General features: G+C 46.0%; 1 protein-coding gene across 13 annotated transcripts in view; it reads left to right on the top strand.

Moving 5' to 3' along the window:
* Positions 1 to 15,907, top strand: part of PPP1R12B (protein phosphatase 1 regulatory subunit 12B) — a 158,292-nt gene extending 142,385 nt beyond the window's left edge. For 8 of the 13 annotated variants that reach the window (XM_065594986.1, XM_065594991.1, XM_065594994.1 and 5 more), the window contains 2 exons: positions 3,545 to 3,722; positions 9,211 to 15,907. In XM_065594986.1, the coding sequence (XP_065451058.1) occupies positions 3,545 to 3,679 (135 nt within the window). In that variant the 3' untranslated portion in view covers positions 3,680 to 3,722; positions 9,211 to 15,907. The remainder of the gene's footprint in view (positions 1 to 3,544; positions 3,723 to 9,210) is intronic. The other 5 variants (XM_065594993.1, XM_065594990.1, XM_065594985.1 and 2 more) reach the window with 1 other exon arrangement.
* Positions 15,908 to 16,626: the final 719 nt, after the last annotated feature.

The following is a 16,626-nucleotide window of genomic DNA, read 5'->3' as shown; positions in this document are numbered from 1 at the left end:
ACACAGATAAATCCATTTTACCCTACATAAAGCTTATGCAGGGCAAACTCATAAATTGTTCGCCCTCTAGAACACTGATAGAGAGATATGCACGGTTGTTTGCTCCCCCCAGGTATTAATACATACTCTGAGTAAATTACTAAATAAAAAGTGATTTTATTAAATACAAAAAATAGGATTTAAGTGGTTCCAAGTAGTAACAGACAGAACAAAGTAAGTCACCAAGTAAAATAAAATAAAATGCGCAAATCTATGTCTAATCAAACTGAATACAGATAATCTCACCCTCAGAGATGCTTCAGTAAGTTTTTTCTCAGACTGGACACCTTCCAGGCCTGGGCACAATTCTTTCCCCTGGTACAGCTCTTGTTGCAGCTCAGGTGATAGCTAGGGGATTCTTCATGATGGCTCCTCTCCCCTTTGTTCTGTTCCACCCCTTTATATAACTTTTGCATAAGGCGGGAACCCTTTGTCCCTCTGGATTTCCACCCCCCCGCACTGGAAAAGCATCAGCTTAAAGATGGATTCCAGTTCAGGTGACATGATCACATGTCACTGCAAGACTTCATTACCCACTTGCAGCACACACATATACAGGAAGACTCACAGGTAAACACAGCCATCTGCAGACAATGGTCCTGGTTAATGGGAGTCATCAAGATTCCAAACCATCATTAATGGCCCACACTCTACATAATTACAATAGGCCCTCAGAGTTATATTTTATATTTCTAGTTTTAGATACGAGAGTGGTACATTTATACAAATCGGATGATCATACTCAGTAGATTATAAGCTTTGTAATGATACCTTACAAGAGACCTTTTGCATGAAGCATATCCCAGTTACGTTATATTCACTTATTACCATATTTTTCTAAAACTATCCCAGTTACATTATATTCACTTATTATCATGTTTTTATAAAACCATATAGACTGCACAATGTCACAAATATAATGCTCTCTCTCAAATACATACCTCTCATTTTACGTCTTAGATCTATTTTATGTTTGTTCTATTCTTGCCAGCCACATGACTCCAGTGAAACACTGCAGCTTAACTGAAATGCCACGAGGGGACGGCTTTCTCTTGGTGTCTGTTTTGAGGCAGTATCGTAAGCATATCAGTCTCCCAATATTTGTCAGTTTAGATCATATTTGAGGCTGACTGCTCTGGTCTACTAAAGGTGCATGAATATTCATAGTGAGAGACCAGTTTGGCCTGGACAAATTAGGGATAGACTATACTCATTTCCCTAGTGTAGGATATTCCCTCCCTGAGATTCACAAGGAGATTTCTTTCCAATTCCATTACACATGTTCATTGCAATGTGCTAAAGGCCATTGTTTGTTCTTTCCCATTTATGTGTAAGCTCCACTCATTTTGCCGATCAGCTGAATGCTGAATCCTTTTGGAAATCCCCACTAATTTTCTCCTTGCATCAAATGCATAACTTACACTGCCATTGACACCAATGATGAATTTGGCCCCTTGTATCAAACGTTCACTGCTACATAAAATGAATAGTGCTGGTGAATATAAAAACAGGCTAAGTAGAAGTAGCTGTTTGTTGCTTGTAAGAAGCACATAGTTTAAGCTTGACAACACTGATATTAAGCAACTCTCCTCTATTCACCTCTGCTGCTTATGTTTATCTTCCAAGGCTTTAGGGTTAGCTCTCCTGCTTCCTGACTTGTTCAATAAAGTCCTTTGTCCCTCTGTTCCATCTGAATGGTATTTGCTATTGGTTTATGGCATGGGGATTTCAAATGCCATTTGCAACTGCCCTCATCTTTAATATATAGGTACAGCCCTCAGATGCTACAGGTCCCAGCCTGCAGTGGTCCCTCTGGTGACTGTAGTCAGTGTTGTTTGATGCAAATTGGATGTAGTCCTTCAGCTCTTGGCCAGTTTGCCGGTGCATCTTACGGTTCGGGAAAGACCAGCTGCTCCAATGAATAGAGGCCTCCTTTTTAATCCACCATATTGACTAAACTGCATAAATAGCATTACCTTTCCAGTGGCTGCTTCCCTTCAGAACCCACCCCAGCGTATGCCCGGGTACTCGGAGGAGCATTCGACTGTTTGAATTTTCAGGGAACACAAGATTTTAAGCCGACGTGATCAGGGCCTAGATGTTTTCACTTTTGAATTTAGGATTGTTCTTCTCATGACTGCTTCAGTCTCTGCTCAACTTCTCTGCACCCGTCTCCATGATACAGCATGTGCTAGATACAAGGCTGTGCCTCTGTTGGACTGGCTAGTGGCTGGTCCTGCTGGAAGAGGGAACCTGGCAAGTCCTCAGTCACTTCCTGTCACTTGAACTTGGCATGTGTATTGCCGTTCGTGGCATAATACGAATAATGGCTGATATTCAGCTAGTGTCTGTGTTGCTCTTACTGCTTTTCCTTTTACTGTGCGTCTTCCATGCTTTCCTTCATCTTACTTTTCCCCTCTCCTGTAGCAGCTATAACTGTACTAATTTCATCTCTATATTGCCCTGGGTCCATTGATTTCTTTTGTTAATTGAGAATGCTTTGTTCCTAGTATGCCTGCTGTTTAGGGTGCTATTTAGTGCAGCACTGTTCAGGAAGAAATAGATTTCTCTATTTAAAAACGACTAATTCATTGGGAGCTGGGTGGCTTGGGGCACTGAATTTTCACTGATTGAGATCGGGGCTCAAATTTAGCTTGGGTGGCAGAGAAGAATTGAGTGGTGATCTCGGCGGGGATGCACGAACACATGCACTTTGGCACAATTGGTAGATGACCAGGCACCAGTGTAGAAGATGCTGCTGTTCAGAGTGGTGAGAGACACAGGATGGAATTGCAGGGCTGCAGCAGATGCATTGATAGAACTATGCATGTGCTTTAGTCTTAGTATGGGGATGGCTGGTACTTGGGTAGAGAGTCAGGCAGATCAGAGGACTGTAAGGCACAGGTTATCCTTCCCTTTGCTGTTGGAAATAGCTCTGCAGGCTGGAGAGTGAAGGACAGTAGAGTTAGTATGTGGTGCAATCTGTATTTTCAAAATTCCTCTACGCAACTCTACTACAAGAACCTGCTTTACTACACAAAGCTGCTTTTGTTTGGGCAGGAGGTCATGTGACGAGGAAGAGTTAGAGATTCTTAGTTGCCCCTGAGCTGCTTTCAAAACCATGGTCCCTGTGGCCATTGAGTCATTGATGTCAAACGCTCTTAGTAAATTGTAAGGAAAGTTCAGGTACTGTGTCCAGGGTTACCATGTGTGGCTTTCAAGGACAGTAAGATGGAACACAGTCTACAAGAGAACGCTGCCATTCTTAATAAAACCGCTGTTTAAGTGGGTTTAGCCTGTAGCAGAATGGACAGTGCCTGAGGCTTCCTTTCTAATGCTTCAATGTGTTGTCCAGCCTCTTGTGTGCTTTCACATCTCTCCACTTCGCTCACATTGCTGTTCTTTTTTTTTTAGTGTTTGTGAACTAAATTCACACTTGTGGCCTCTTATATCCTTGGTCTGTTTTGTCTGTCTTTCTGTCCACTCCGTGTCTCACTCTCTGCAGAACCTCCACCAGCTCAAACAGATTCACACCCTGAGGCAGATGAATGAGCAGCTGTTGACCGAAAACAGGGCCTTGACCCGGGTCGTAGCCAGGCTCTCAGCGTCCACCGAGCCCCCAGAATCAGAAGAGCTATAGCTTCTTCCCCTCCAGTTCACCTCGCCTCCTTCCTCTATTCCAGGCAGGTCTTTACTGTTATTGTCTGAACTGTCCCTTGCACCTTTTAACTCTTCATGAAGGTGTTTGGTAAGCCTGTGGCTCAAAACACAGCATGTGGCAAAGGGATGATGGGCAAAGGATTCCCCCCGCCCACTCTTAAAAAAAACCAACCTTCCAACATGACATAGTTCTGTGTTTGAACCCAGAGTTTTAGAGTACACTGCATTTGGCTTCTCTGCTCTTTGCCCCACCTTGGAGATGCTGGCCTCATCGTTTTTGCAAATAACTCATACTCCAGGGATGCATTTTCCATGTGTGGGCTTGAGATTGGAGAGCATCGTCCTGCGTAAATGGAAGACTTCAACCCCTTCCCCCTTTTCTCAAAAACTCCTGAGCTGAGGACACAGTAGAGGCTGGAGTGGATAACAAACTGCTACTCAAAACCGGAATATTTGTCCTCATGCTCTCCTGGGACTCTTAATGCTGATAAATGGACATGTTACAGTGAGTCTGCCAGCACCATCCATTATATCTTAGTGGGAGCATTTATTGCAGCATGTAATTGATCATACCAGGTACTATGAGTCGGTCTTATTTCACCTTGGTAGAGCTGTAGCAGAAGTCAGTAGCTAGCAACTAATACTCACTGCCTGTGACGCCAGGATTATCTGAAGTCAGCGTTAATGTCCTGCTGGGGAGACTGTGAATAAGCATTACACATCTCAAATGAGAGAGCTGTTTATAAAAGTCTGGCACTTAGCAGTTGAAAGCTGTGTTCTTTTTAACTTTACTTGTATAAGGAAACCGTTTGTCCCCCTCTGTGTTTTGAAGGGCACTTGTTGACTGGGACTTTAATGCAGCATTTACAATATCCCCCAAGCAATCTGTTTAAAGGTTAACATGAGCAGGTAGGATGCATTTGCTTTTTTCACAATTGTTAAATTTACTGCCGAGCAATTACTGTTTGAAAGCCCCAAAGTTGTCTGTTTCGATCAGCTTTGCGCATCACATGCCATGCAGTTAGGTCTCTTCTGTCATGCTTTTTCTTGCTCAGTGTTAAAATTGAGAACTAAAAATGTAAATCGTAACTATCCCCTTCAAGCCTCTGTCAGTCTTGTGCCAGGTTAGTTCAGAGGTACATGGGCACACTCAGATATAACTAGGGAGGCAATGTGTTCCATCCCTTGGAACTAGGAGACTCATTCGTACAAATCTGTAACAGTGTGGGTGATTAATCATTGGGAGAAACTACCAAGGGAAGGGGTGGAGTCCCCATCTCTTGAGATATTCAAATCAACACTGGATGTCTTTCTAGAAGATGCACTTCAGCTAAACCCAAGTTTAGGCTCAGTACAAGCGTACCTGGGCAAAATTCTCTGGCCTGCGTAAGAGGATGTCAGACTAGATTAGGGGTCGGCAACCTTTCAGAAGTGGTGTGCCGAGTCTTCATTTATTCACTCTGATTTCCGGTTTCGTGTGCCAGTAATACATTTTAACGTTTTTAGAAGGTCTCTTTCTATAAGTCTATAATATATAACTAAACTATTGTATGTAAAGTAAATAAGGTTTTTAAAATGTTTAAGAAGCTTCATTATAAATAAAATGCATACATTAAAATGCAGAACCCCCCAGATCGATGGCCAGGAACTTGGGCAGTGTGAGTGCCACTGAAAATCAGCTTGCGTGCTGCCTTCGGCACACGTGCCATAGGTTGCCTACCTCTGCACTAGATGATCTAATGGTCCCTTCCTGGCTCTGCTTCTGACTCATTTATGACCTTAAACAGGAAACCAAACCTCGGTTTCCCATCTGGATAATGAAAAAAATGGTTACCCTCCTTTTTAAAGTGCCTTGATCAACGAATGAAAACTGACAAGTATTTTCATCCCCATTAACCACTCCATATGCAAGGGTGATGGTGCCATTTCTCAAATATTTAATTTTCAAAAAATCCCCATCCCTTCGAAAGGTCTCCATCACTTTCTCTTTCCAGTCACACCCTCGCTTGTACCTGACATGTGACAGTTAAGTGAAGTGCATATGCAATACTTGCACATGTAGGATTCGCTTTACCATATTGTTACACCAGTCAAACAACGCTGGAAGGGATGTCCTGAGGACTGAATTCCCGCTGCTGTGTTGGTTCAGCTCGTTCACTTTCAGTATTGTATTGACCAGAAAAGTGTTCAGCTGTCTGTCCTAGTCATTGTCAATCTGCTTTGTGTCTAACTCATTTTACAAGACTCCAGTTTGCTTTACAGTGAAACAGATAGGGAACTGGTACATTCAGCAAGTAAGGGTGAGGAGGGGGGACGGTATTTTAAAAGCTTGGCTTTCTGCAGTCAAGCAGTCAGGTCTGTTCTATTTTCAGAAGCTCCCTTGGGAGTAGTTGGTTTCTTTGTGCAGGGCTGAACCTTTTTAGAAGTACTTGTTTTATTGTTAAAGTTGCATTCTTACTGGTGCAATAAATCGCCAAACCTTGGTGGACCTTGCTTGTAAAACGTGGCCAAGCTCCAAGCTTCCAGTAAGCAGTTAATATTGAGACACTGCTATGTAACCTCTTTCACTCCTTATGGGAACCCATGACAGATTTACCTGTTCCCGAACCAGGAGACACCAACTAGAGGGTCCCCCACAGCCATTTGGGTTTGTTCAAGACTTCACAATACACCAGAATCCACCAAACAGAGATGTAGAGAGCAGGGCCGGCTCTAACTTTTTTGCTGCCCCAAGCAGCAAAAAAAAGCGCCGCCCCCGAGCCCCCTGCCGCCGCGCCCCCCCGAGCCCCCCCGCCGCAGCGCCGCCGGAGCCCGCCCCCCCCCCCCCGCCGAGCGCCGCCGGAACCCCCCCAGCGCCGCGCCCCGCGCCGCCCACGCGCCACGCCGGCGGAACCCCCTCCAGCCCCGCGCCGCACCCCCCCGCCCCTGCCCCCCGCCGAGCGCCACCGGAACCCCTCCCCCCCAGCGCCGCACCCCCGCCGAGCGCTGCGCCGCCGGAGCGCCGCACTCCCCCCGCCGCCCCTTATCAGGTGCCACCCCAAGCATGTGCTTGGGTGCCTGGTGCCTGGAGCTGGCCCTGGTAGAGAGGACACCAGCTTCTGGGAAGCTTTGCTTGTCTGGAAACTGAATCCTGACATGCAAACAGGAACTAATGTGATTAAACTGACTAGGTCTGTTGACCTAGCAGTTTGTGTATGGCTGTGCTGAGTCTTGCTTGGGCTGCAAATTGAGTTGGAAGGCAGGAGAGAAGCAACCAGATACCAAATGCTTTCCCCATGTCACATGGTCTCTTGGAACTACAGTGATGTACGGTGTCCTCCATCCACCTAACAGTGGCAAGTTACCGTATATACTCGTTCATACACTGAATTTTTTTAGTAAAAAAGGGAAGCACCAGAGAAGGTGGTCAGCATATGAACGGGTATAGAGGGGGGAGAGGTGGGACACAGCCCCTCCCTCCAACAGAGGGAGCATGGAGAGGCAGCAGAGCCAGAAGGGAAGAGGCGGGGCCAGAGTCTCTCCACTTCTGACCACGCTGCTCTCCCCCCAGTCTGCCGGGGCAGGCTACGGCCGTGCTGCCCAGCCTGCTGGAGCATCTCCAGCCAGGCCAGAGACATCCTCCCCTGGCCCGCCCCAGATAAGGTGGGATGGGATGGGGAGAGTGTGGGGGTCCCGGGCCAGGGGTGGGGTCATGTGGGGGGTGGTCACAGGGGTTACTCCTGTGACCCCCCAGCTTCTCACCTCCCAAAACATTTCCCCACCAGTTGCTGTCCCGACCCGTCAGGGTAAGCAGCTCGCGCACCGGGACACTTTGTTTACTTAGGTTTACCTCCGTGCCTGGCTCCTTATGGGTGTGCTGGATTGTCCCACTTGAGCAGAATAAAAAGATTCTTAGGTTTATACTACCTGCCTGAATCGGCGGGTAGAAATCGACCTCTCGGGGATCGATTTATCGCGTCCCATCGGGACGTGACAATCGATCCCCGAATTGGCGCTCTAACTCCACCAGCGGAGGTGGTAGTAAGCGCCGCCGACAAAAAGCCGCAGAAGTCGATTTTGCCGCCGTCCTCACAACGGGGTAAGTCGGCTGTGATACGTCGAATTCAGCTACGCTATTCACGTAGCTGAATTTGTGTATCTTAAATAGACTCCCCCCTGTAGTGTAGATGTACCCTTAAAGATTTGTGATTTTGTTTGGGGGACTTTCCCAGGTTTTTAAAATCCATCTCGACATTGATATTAATTGACATGGATAACTTATCAGTGTTGCCTATCGTTGTCCTCAACCTATCCGGTTTTCAATCGATTGTGGCAGCCATGAGTCCAGCGCTTAATCTATACCAGTGTGATCCATGAGAATTTTTTCATAGCACAGTTTAGTGTAGACAAGACTAATCTTGTTGGATGTAAACTGCCCTGTCCTCTACCTGGAATTTCTGACTTGGCAGGGGAAAAATGGGTTTGTGACCCTTTCAGCTTTGTGTGGCCGTACCCGAAAGGCTTTGAAAACATACTGTTTACCCCGGAGGTCTGGTGCAATGACATCCCAAGAGGGGAAGGGAATAGTCCACTACTGTTTTGATTTTAACACCTATTAACTGAAATTACTAATGAACACTATACAGGAATTTCTGCTTCCACAGGAAGGATTTGCTCTGTCAATGTCTTCCTCCTTCAGGTGCAGTATGAAAACTTGCAATACACAGCCCTCAGATCCTCCAGAAAAGTCAGGGATGACCAGACTTGCATCTGATTTTTTACTAAGGGCTTGTCTACACTTACCCAGGGATCGACGCATCGGCGGACAATTTAGCGGGTTTAGTGAAGACCTGATAAATCAACCGCAGATTGCTCTCCCGTCAACTCCTGTACTCCACTAGATCGAGAAGAGTAGTGGGAGGCAATGGGAGAGCATAGTGTGGACGCTATTAACATAAACCTTTCCGGTTTCCTTTGTCTACCATAAAGAGGCAAAAACAGGGCATGCACGTAACTTTCTAAAAATACTTCAGGTCACCCTCAGTCAGTCTGTCAATCATAACTAGCCATTGGCAATCAATTCACGATCTAATGATCAAGCTCTAAAATGATTCCCTCATCCTAGCCCTGCCTTTGTCCTGCTGCTTAACTCATTTCATGTAGTGCTGGCGTAACTTTAAGAAAGAATGCTGTCTCCGAACCTCCCACTCTGGGTCCTTTGGCTTGTCCAGAGAGCTGCCTCCGTAGCCGCACCTGTTCCCATTTCTCGAAAGGGCTGATCAGAATTGCAGAGGGTTTTGGAAAATCTCATAAATGTGCTGACTGCCCCCAGCAAGCAGCAGATGGGAAGTGTTCGGTACTGAAAGCACTCCGCGCTCATCCCCTGTCACTCCAGCTTTGAGTCTCCTGGACTGCTGTAATTCAGTGTGTATGTTCCTTTCCACCGGCCGCTGGCTCCCATTAGCCTGGTGAGGCTTTTGTGACCGTAACAATGAGCTGTGTAACTCTTCCCCTGCCTTTGTCTTTGTGCAGGTTTTGACAGAGCTGAAGTCTGACAATCAGAGGCTGAAAGATGAAAATGGAGCACTCATCCGTGTCATCAGCAAACTCTCCAAGTAGGACGTCGGAGGGAAGGAAGGAAGGAGGGGGCTTCTGTGCACAAGCTGCCAACCCTGCCACCCAGCCCCCAACCGCCTCTTGCCCTCCAATCAAAAGTACAGCAAGCCTTTCAGCCGTGGGAACAATGCGCCTCGCACTCCCCCATCCCGTCCCCTCATTGTACATTCCCTTAGCACCCCTCTGAATGCACCCCCTGCCATTTTATTATTTTAATTTAAGCATGTCGTGGTATCTTGGACATTTTATTCAAGGGGAAAAGAGACATGAGAGCTGGGTTTGAGCTGCCAAAACTTCCTGCCACAAACCCAGCCTTGTCCACATTGGACTCCAGTCTGGAGCAGAGAAGCTTCTACTGTAATAAGCGATACAGAAATGACTCTGTAGAAGTGATCCGACGGGTCCAGAACCTTTGTAGCTGGGGGCGGGGGGACATGAGCGGGAGTTGTCACACTGAGGGTGTACGTCAGCTGCCCACTTGGCGTTGGGGGTCCGGTTACAATGTGATGCTGTGAAAGCCACGGGGGCTCGTTTCTGTGACAGACTGTGACGACAGCTGCTTTGCACGGAGGCTCTGTTCTCCTGTCGTCCCAGTAGCTGACTCTATTCTTACGATTTTAAATCTGTTTGCTATCTTCATTTCTGAATCCCAGTTTCAGACCCCCCCCTCCCCCTCCCGACCTTTGCCCATGCTTCATTTCTGCAGCCCAGGCAATCGTGGCTCACTCTGTACTCCTTCCACAGTTGCTGTCTCGGTTACTATCCAGGTAATAGCATCTGCCAATTGCATCTGGGCTCTTTCCTCTTGGGATAAGATTCATTGCTGATATTGGCCGGGGTCTCTGATGAAAGAGAAACTGAAGCAGCAGAGGTCACCCGCTGCCCTCACATGCACATGTAACAAATCTGGGTGTGAATATCCATGCGGGGAGGTACGCATGCACAAGTAACCAACCCCCATCATCTTCCAGTAGCAACAGGATGAGCATTTGTCTGTTAGTGTTACTTACAGGATAGCACCCTGCAAAGTACTCGGAGCAGATGTCTGGTGTACTTGTTTTAATTTCCAACAAGAGCAAAAACGAATGAAAATACAGGTGTATTTTGAGTTGGCTTTAAAGGGGAGAGGGTGGAGAGGCTGTATTTGGCTACAAAAAGGATAGCCCGGCCTTCGATGGCAAATCCTGACACAGCTAATACAGCAAGGTTGAGAAACCTTAAGCAATGATCAGTTGCCAGCTCCATGTCATTAGAGGGTGTAACTGTTTTCATTTAATAGTGGCCAGAATGAGCCAGTTTTGGGGTGTGTACTGGTAACCAGATCTGTGGGGTAAACTGTTTTGATTGCTGGAAGCTAGCAACAGGATTTGACCTGGATGAAAACCTCAAAGGGCTCTTTCATGTCCTGTGTACTTGGAACAATTTGGAAGTGTTCACTTCCAAGGGCATTAAGAAGGTGACTCCTCCAGATGTTACACACGTCTCTTTCTAGCTTCCAGTGGAAGCCGGGCATTAACTTGTTAACACATCTGCTGAGCCTACCGTTAGAGGACTACTCGTGGTGGGTTCGGGAAAGGACCCTCCTTGTTCAGAGATTCCAGCGCTGGCGCAGAAGATGTGAGTCTAGCCACTATATTGACAGGGACAGATGAGTAACTTGAACATGGATATTATTCTCATCATTGCTCAACAGGGTAAAGTCTAACTCTGTCTTTAGCATCTTGGTTATTGCATCAGTAGGTGTTGGCCTGAGGCAAATTTTCTTCTCTCCCTTCTATTTTTTGTATCCAAAACTTGGTTTTGCACCTACTCTCCAGCTACTGTGGTGCATCCACCATCCTCTCAGCTGAGCAGGATGACAAGAGCAGCCTCAGTGGCATCGCTTGTGTGTGACGCGAGACATCACTTTTCCTCCGAATGCATTGAGTTGATGCAACTGTAACACATCTAGTCCGGAGGTGAAGATATCAAAGCCAATCATGGCACCTGGGCCTTCTGCATAGCACTGTCTCTGAGCCAGGGATCCATTTTATTCCTTCTAGAACTTCATAGCATCCGGAATTAAAATGGGCAAATGCTTATCTGGTTTAATTCCTCACACCTTATCCAAGCGCTGCTCTCCTCTAGTAAGCACTTGTTCTCTGGGGTTTTCCCCATCCCCCTGGAATTTTCATTTTATGGCCCACTGCTTGCTTCAGATTTGGACTGTTAAGTCTAGATGCGACAGGAACTTGCTCACTTCCTATGTATATGGAGGTAGAGGTTCTACACCTGTCAGTGGGCTACGGAGAGCAATGCCTTTCAGCTGACTGGTATGCTATTGCGAGTCTCTCATCAACATGTTTTCCATTGGACAAGAACCACTGTCTGTTTTTTCAATACTCCAGTCTGCAGTATTCCATTCTGCACTATGAGTTTGCCACTACCTACCTGGACCATTAAAAAGACAAAATTCAGGGAATCCTTCTTCTTTACTGCACTTCTTCCTAACGAAGAATCTGCAATAGGTAATATGGGATGCAAGAGGCATGAATCTCATGTTGTACCATGTGAAGCCAAGACACTTTAAATTAGGTGTCTGTTTAGCACTAGGTTTATCATCCTAATATCTGTCTAGGCTAGAACTCAGAATAAAAATTTAATGTCATTGACTAGCCAGAGCTACAAGCATTTCATGATGATACAATACTGTTGTACACCGACTCGGTCAGAATGTTTCTGGGGCTCAGTTGACCTTTGCTGACTTAACTATCCCACTGAGGAGATACGAAGCAAGACACCCAGCTTTCTACGCTCAAGGCAGGGTGCAGTTTTTTTTAAATGTTCCCTATTTTAATCCATAGCATTTGCCAGCGTTCTCCTCTAGAACGCACTAGAGCTTTTTCCAAGCAATTGCTTGGGGGTGAACCGATTTTTATCCAAGAAACTTAGCATAACTTGCAGCTGCAGTAGCTTTCAAGGACAGTTTTAATGTGCTTCTTAATTTATCTAGCAGGCTTTCCTGGTAAATTATTTCCCCATAACAAGCAGAATTCACACCTGTCTTTTTAACTGGCAGTGAAATCTAGAGAAGTGTTTCTTCTGCATAAAAATTGCTCCATTTTTCGGCATGCAAGGATTAGATTTTAGCCAGGTTGTATGCAAGGATGACCTAGCATTGCAGTGACTCCTAGAATTTTCTGTCAAATAGAAATTTGGTGAGGAGGAAAACGTGGAAGTTTAGATCTGTGTGTTCTAAACACACTTGGGAAAGGTGGAAAGTGCAGGGTGTGTGTGAGAATTCTGTTTAAATTGAGAGAGGAGTCCTCTGCCTCTTACAGCTACTTTCCCACCCACAAAAGACTTGCATCAAAGCTGAACTTCAGAAATAGCCTCGCACCTTTTGAAGTGCTTGCATATCTCTTATAAATCCTTATGCTGCGAGCTCTGTGCAACTCTGCCTTTGACTAGCTGGGCCATGTAGGTAACAAAGGGCCACAGACATAACCTGAAATGAGGAAGAAATGTTCTTGAGCGGGTTTCAGTTTCATTGCTCACAAATTGGGAAACCAGGGTTTATTGAAGTGGGAGCGGGTCTGTTTGTCAAAGGTGAGTTTTGGGTGAAATCGAAGGCTTGCTAAGAGGGGTACCTGGGGTGTTGGAGTTTGCAAAAAAGCACTCTCCACTTGCATAGGGAATGTAGCTAGTCTTGAAAGCTGCTAATGTGGGACAGATCTGGAGTGATGGGCTGTATTGGCTGGAGATTAAGGTGGGCGTTCATATTTTTGAGTAAACGTGAATGATTTGGAGGTCATTGCACGGGAGTGACCTCTGAGCTATTAAAGGACAATGCATTTTTCTAAAAAGAGAACACAGGCAAAGCGGAACCTGTATAGGATAGGTGTATTGTCAGTGTGGCTTCAGTTCTGTTATACCATGTGACTGGAGATTTTATCTAATGGATATTGATGTGGGACAATAGTGACAGCAGCTCGCTGTACCAATATTGATCTGCTGTGTGTTGAAGTAGTGAATTGATTAGTCTAGAGAGCAGGCCAAATGTGCCTCAGCCAATCAGAGAGCAACTTATCTGCAGTGGTGCAGGTTTTTATAAGTGTACTGCACTCTTACGAATAAGCTGGTTTCAGACTGGTTAAGGGTTTTTGTGTCTTTTTAGTTTTCATCAGTGAATAAGTCGGCCATACAGAAATTGGATTGGCTGGCACAGTCTCCAGGTAATTTTACAGCACTTCCATTTCATCATAAAGTGCGGCAGATAATTGGTTTGGGCGTTCACCGGCCATTACAGCTATCAGTCATAAGACACTGGAGTATGACCAATAATCAATCAGTTGACAAAGTGCATGTGACGCAGGTATTGTACTACTCTCTTTGAATTATGATGTGTCCATTGGTGAAATTCAGTTCAGTCCCAACTCTGGAAGGACCTGATTTAAAGGCATCCGGATTATGTGCATTGTGGAAATGTCTCAGAATGAAGTCTGCTAATCTGGGCTAGTGAACTATTGTGCTCGAGTCTAGTTGGTGGGAAGCAAGTTAGGTTGTTTTCAAAGCCATTCTGTACAAAGCTTGTCAATCCATAACACACTTCAGCCCCCTGCAGGGGAAAGGATGTTCCAACCCTGATTCTGCCCATCATGCTTGGGGCTGAGCGAGCTGGTAAGAACTTCCCCATGTTTGCCCGGGATAGGTTGAATAAATCTTGCCATTGCTAATAGAGGACATTCTCCTTGCTGACTGCAATACCTAGGGCGAGTCTCCAGCAACCGATAAGCCCTCAGAGATGAAGGCTAGGTTTTCCTGGATTTGTCTCATTCATCCATCAGCTAGGTAGAGTCTAACTTCCAAGGGTAACGGAGTCTCAGGCCGCGCTTTGAAATGCTGGTCATGTTGTACATATGCTTTAAAGTTTCCACTTCTCTCTCCTTTCCTGTCCTCCTCCACCAAAGGCCGTAGCTCCTATTGCTTTTTCTAGGCTATTGCACTGCCAATATGCTCATAGTGCTTAAATGTTCTCTCCTTCTTCCTGGCTCTGAGTGAGGGAACCGCCCGAAAAATTCCAAGTGACCTCGCTGGGATAAATAATGTGCCGATTTGCACTGAGCCAGCATGGGAGCTATCCTTACCACATTTGGGTGTTGAAAACTAATCTAGGTCTGGGATCTTTGTGATGCTGAACAGAATTCAGAGGTGGTCCACAAAATATGGCTGTGTGGAAAAGGTATGTGTTCTAACCATACAGGCCTTCCCTAATTCAGAGCCGCCAGCATCGGTCTATAGGGTTGCTTAGTTTTGTGTCCTTGGCAATAACATCCTGAAGAAATGCTCCCTTTTGCTAGCTAGCGGTCAGGTCTTTTGATGCACCGGGGAGTTCTCTTGCATAGACTTGTCCAGAGCTCATTTCAGAGGGAGGAAGAATTGTCTTGCCCCCAGTCTGAGCTTCACCTGCAGTTGTTCCGGGGTAAAAGGATCTGGCAGTGACTGATCACTCTCCGTGAATGCAAGCTGTGGAAGGCCTATGTCGGCCTGCTGTTGCTGTTAACAGGCTGATCAGCGTTACTAGACTGCAGGAAGGCGAAGAGAATGAAGACTGTCCGAGCTTTGCAGCTGTCATTGGTGAGAGGAATCTCTGAAGCTGGAGTTCTTGTCTGACACTTCCAAATCGACTCTGGCTGGATTCACGATCCTTTGTTTTGCAGTAGGTTCCCTTTTTCCATACTTCCATCTTGGTTATTCCCTTTCCCATTGCACTGTTACCATCCAGAAGCACAGAGCAGCTCCTGAAACTGTTTAGAACCGGTATTTCTCCTCGACTCTCTCTGCTTTCACTGCCCTCTGAAAAGACGGATTGATGTGGGAGCTGAAGTGGGTTCTAGCTTAGAAAGTAAAATGGCCTTTAAAAAAAAGGGGGGGTGAAATAGGGTTGGAAGAAATCCGCAATGCCAATTTCCTGAATGACTGCTTAGTTCACTGCAGTGTTTGTAGTTAGACCCAGCTTTGAGGTACTGTGGAGTCTCCGGCCCATGAGCAGTTCACAGAAGGCTGCACCTGAAATTCAGACCAGCTTTAGGGTTGATTCTTCTTCCTCCTTCAGTCTCTTTCCCCTAAAGGCCAATCCCCTAATTCTGCCTGGGGTGAGAATTGGTTACTTGATTGATGTGGTTCTTTAAATAGTTCCCTGGGCAATGCTCTGGCTGCAGCAGGGCAAAACACATGGTGAGCTTCGTTTTCCTGAGCATATCCTGTCGAGGAAGCCAGGCGTTTGCCACGCTCACCCCTCGAATGCTAACCCTTGGAAGAGATGAATTGACTGTGGGGTCGGTGCGTCACCTTTCCAAGCAGTACGTGTGCTGTACTTACCTTTCGTAAGGAGAGTTTTACAGCTCGTTGTAAATACACTACTTGGAGAAAGCTTATGAAATGGTGGGGAAGAATGTATTTTTATGCAACTTTGAGTGGCCTTTCAAACCCTGAGACGAATGATTTGTTTTACTGGTTGTTGTTATATAGTATTATGTGTTTGAAAGTTTGGGAATAATATTCACAGCTATATGATGCTTGTAAACACAACAGTATTTATAAATGGATAAAATAAAACAGTGTTTTAACTTTTGCCTCTGTCTGTCTAGCAGGGTGTAGAATGGTGCAAAACAGACCTGATGATTCTCCCTCCGCCCCCAGTTAACCAGACACTGGGTAGGTTAGACTTGGGATGGGTCTTTCCCTTCTGCTGAGCCTCTTACATTAAAGATGAAGTTAAAAGCACAGAAAACGTTCTGTCCCCTTTATCACTCCCGTGTGTCTCAAAGGCTTACCAGAAATTTCCTTCTGGTTTTCTTTTTTTGCAATAGAAATACCTGGTCCTGACTCACTTGAGAGCAGGACAAGCTCCAGTTCTGGCTTCAGCCCATTGTGACCTCCCTGGGAAAGACTGATTCATGTTTGTTGTTTAATTTGATCTGGGGTAACTGACCAGTTTGTCCCTGTATTTAGATAGCTCAGTGATTTGAGCGTTGGCCTGCTAAACCCAGGGTTGAGAGTTCAATCCTTGAGGGGGCCATTTAGGGAACTGGGGTAAAAATCTGTCTGGGGATTGGTCCTGCTTTGAGCAGGGGGTTGGACTAGATGACCTCCTGAGGTCCCTTCCAACCCTGGTATTCTATGATTCTATTGGGAGCACAGTTATTCTAGTTCAGTAACGTTCTAATAACGAACAGTCGGGTTCAGTTCCCCAGCAAAAAGAGGGGAGTGAGATCTCCGTCATTCTGATTTTTGTCGTTAAACAAAACCCAACTTCTTCCAAGCAAAGGCCCTTTGTTACCACTTTATGGA

The sequence above is a fragment of the Chrysemys picta genome, chromosome 4, assembly GCF_011386835.1.
Source record: "Chrysemys picta bellii isolate R12L10 chromosome 4, ASM1138683v2, whole genome shotgun sequence".
NCBI lineage: Eukaryota > Metazoa > Chordata > Testudines > Emydidae > Chrysemys > Chrysemys picta.
The sequence above is the reverse complement of the archived record's forward strand: the minus strand, read 5'-3'. Positions and strand labels throughout refer to the sequence as shown.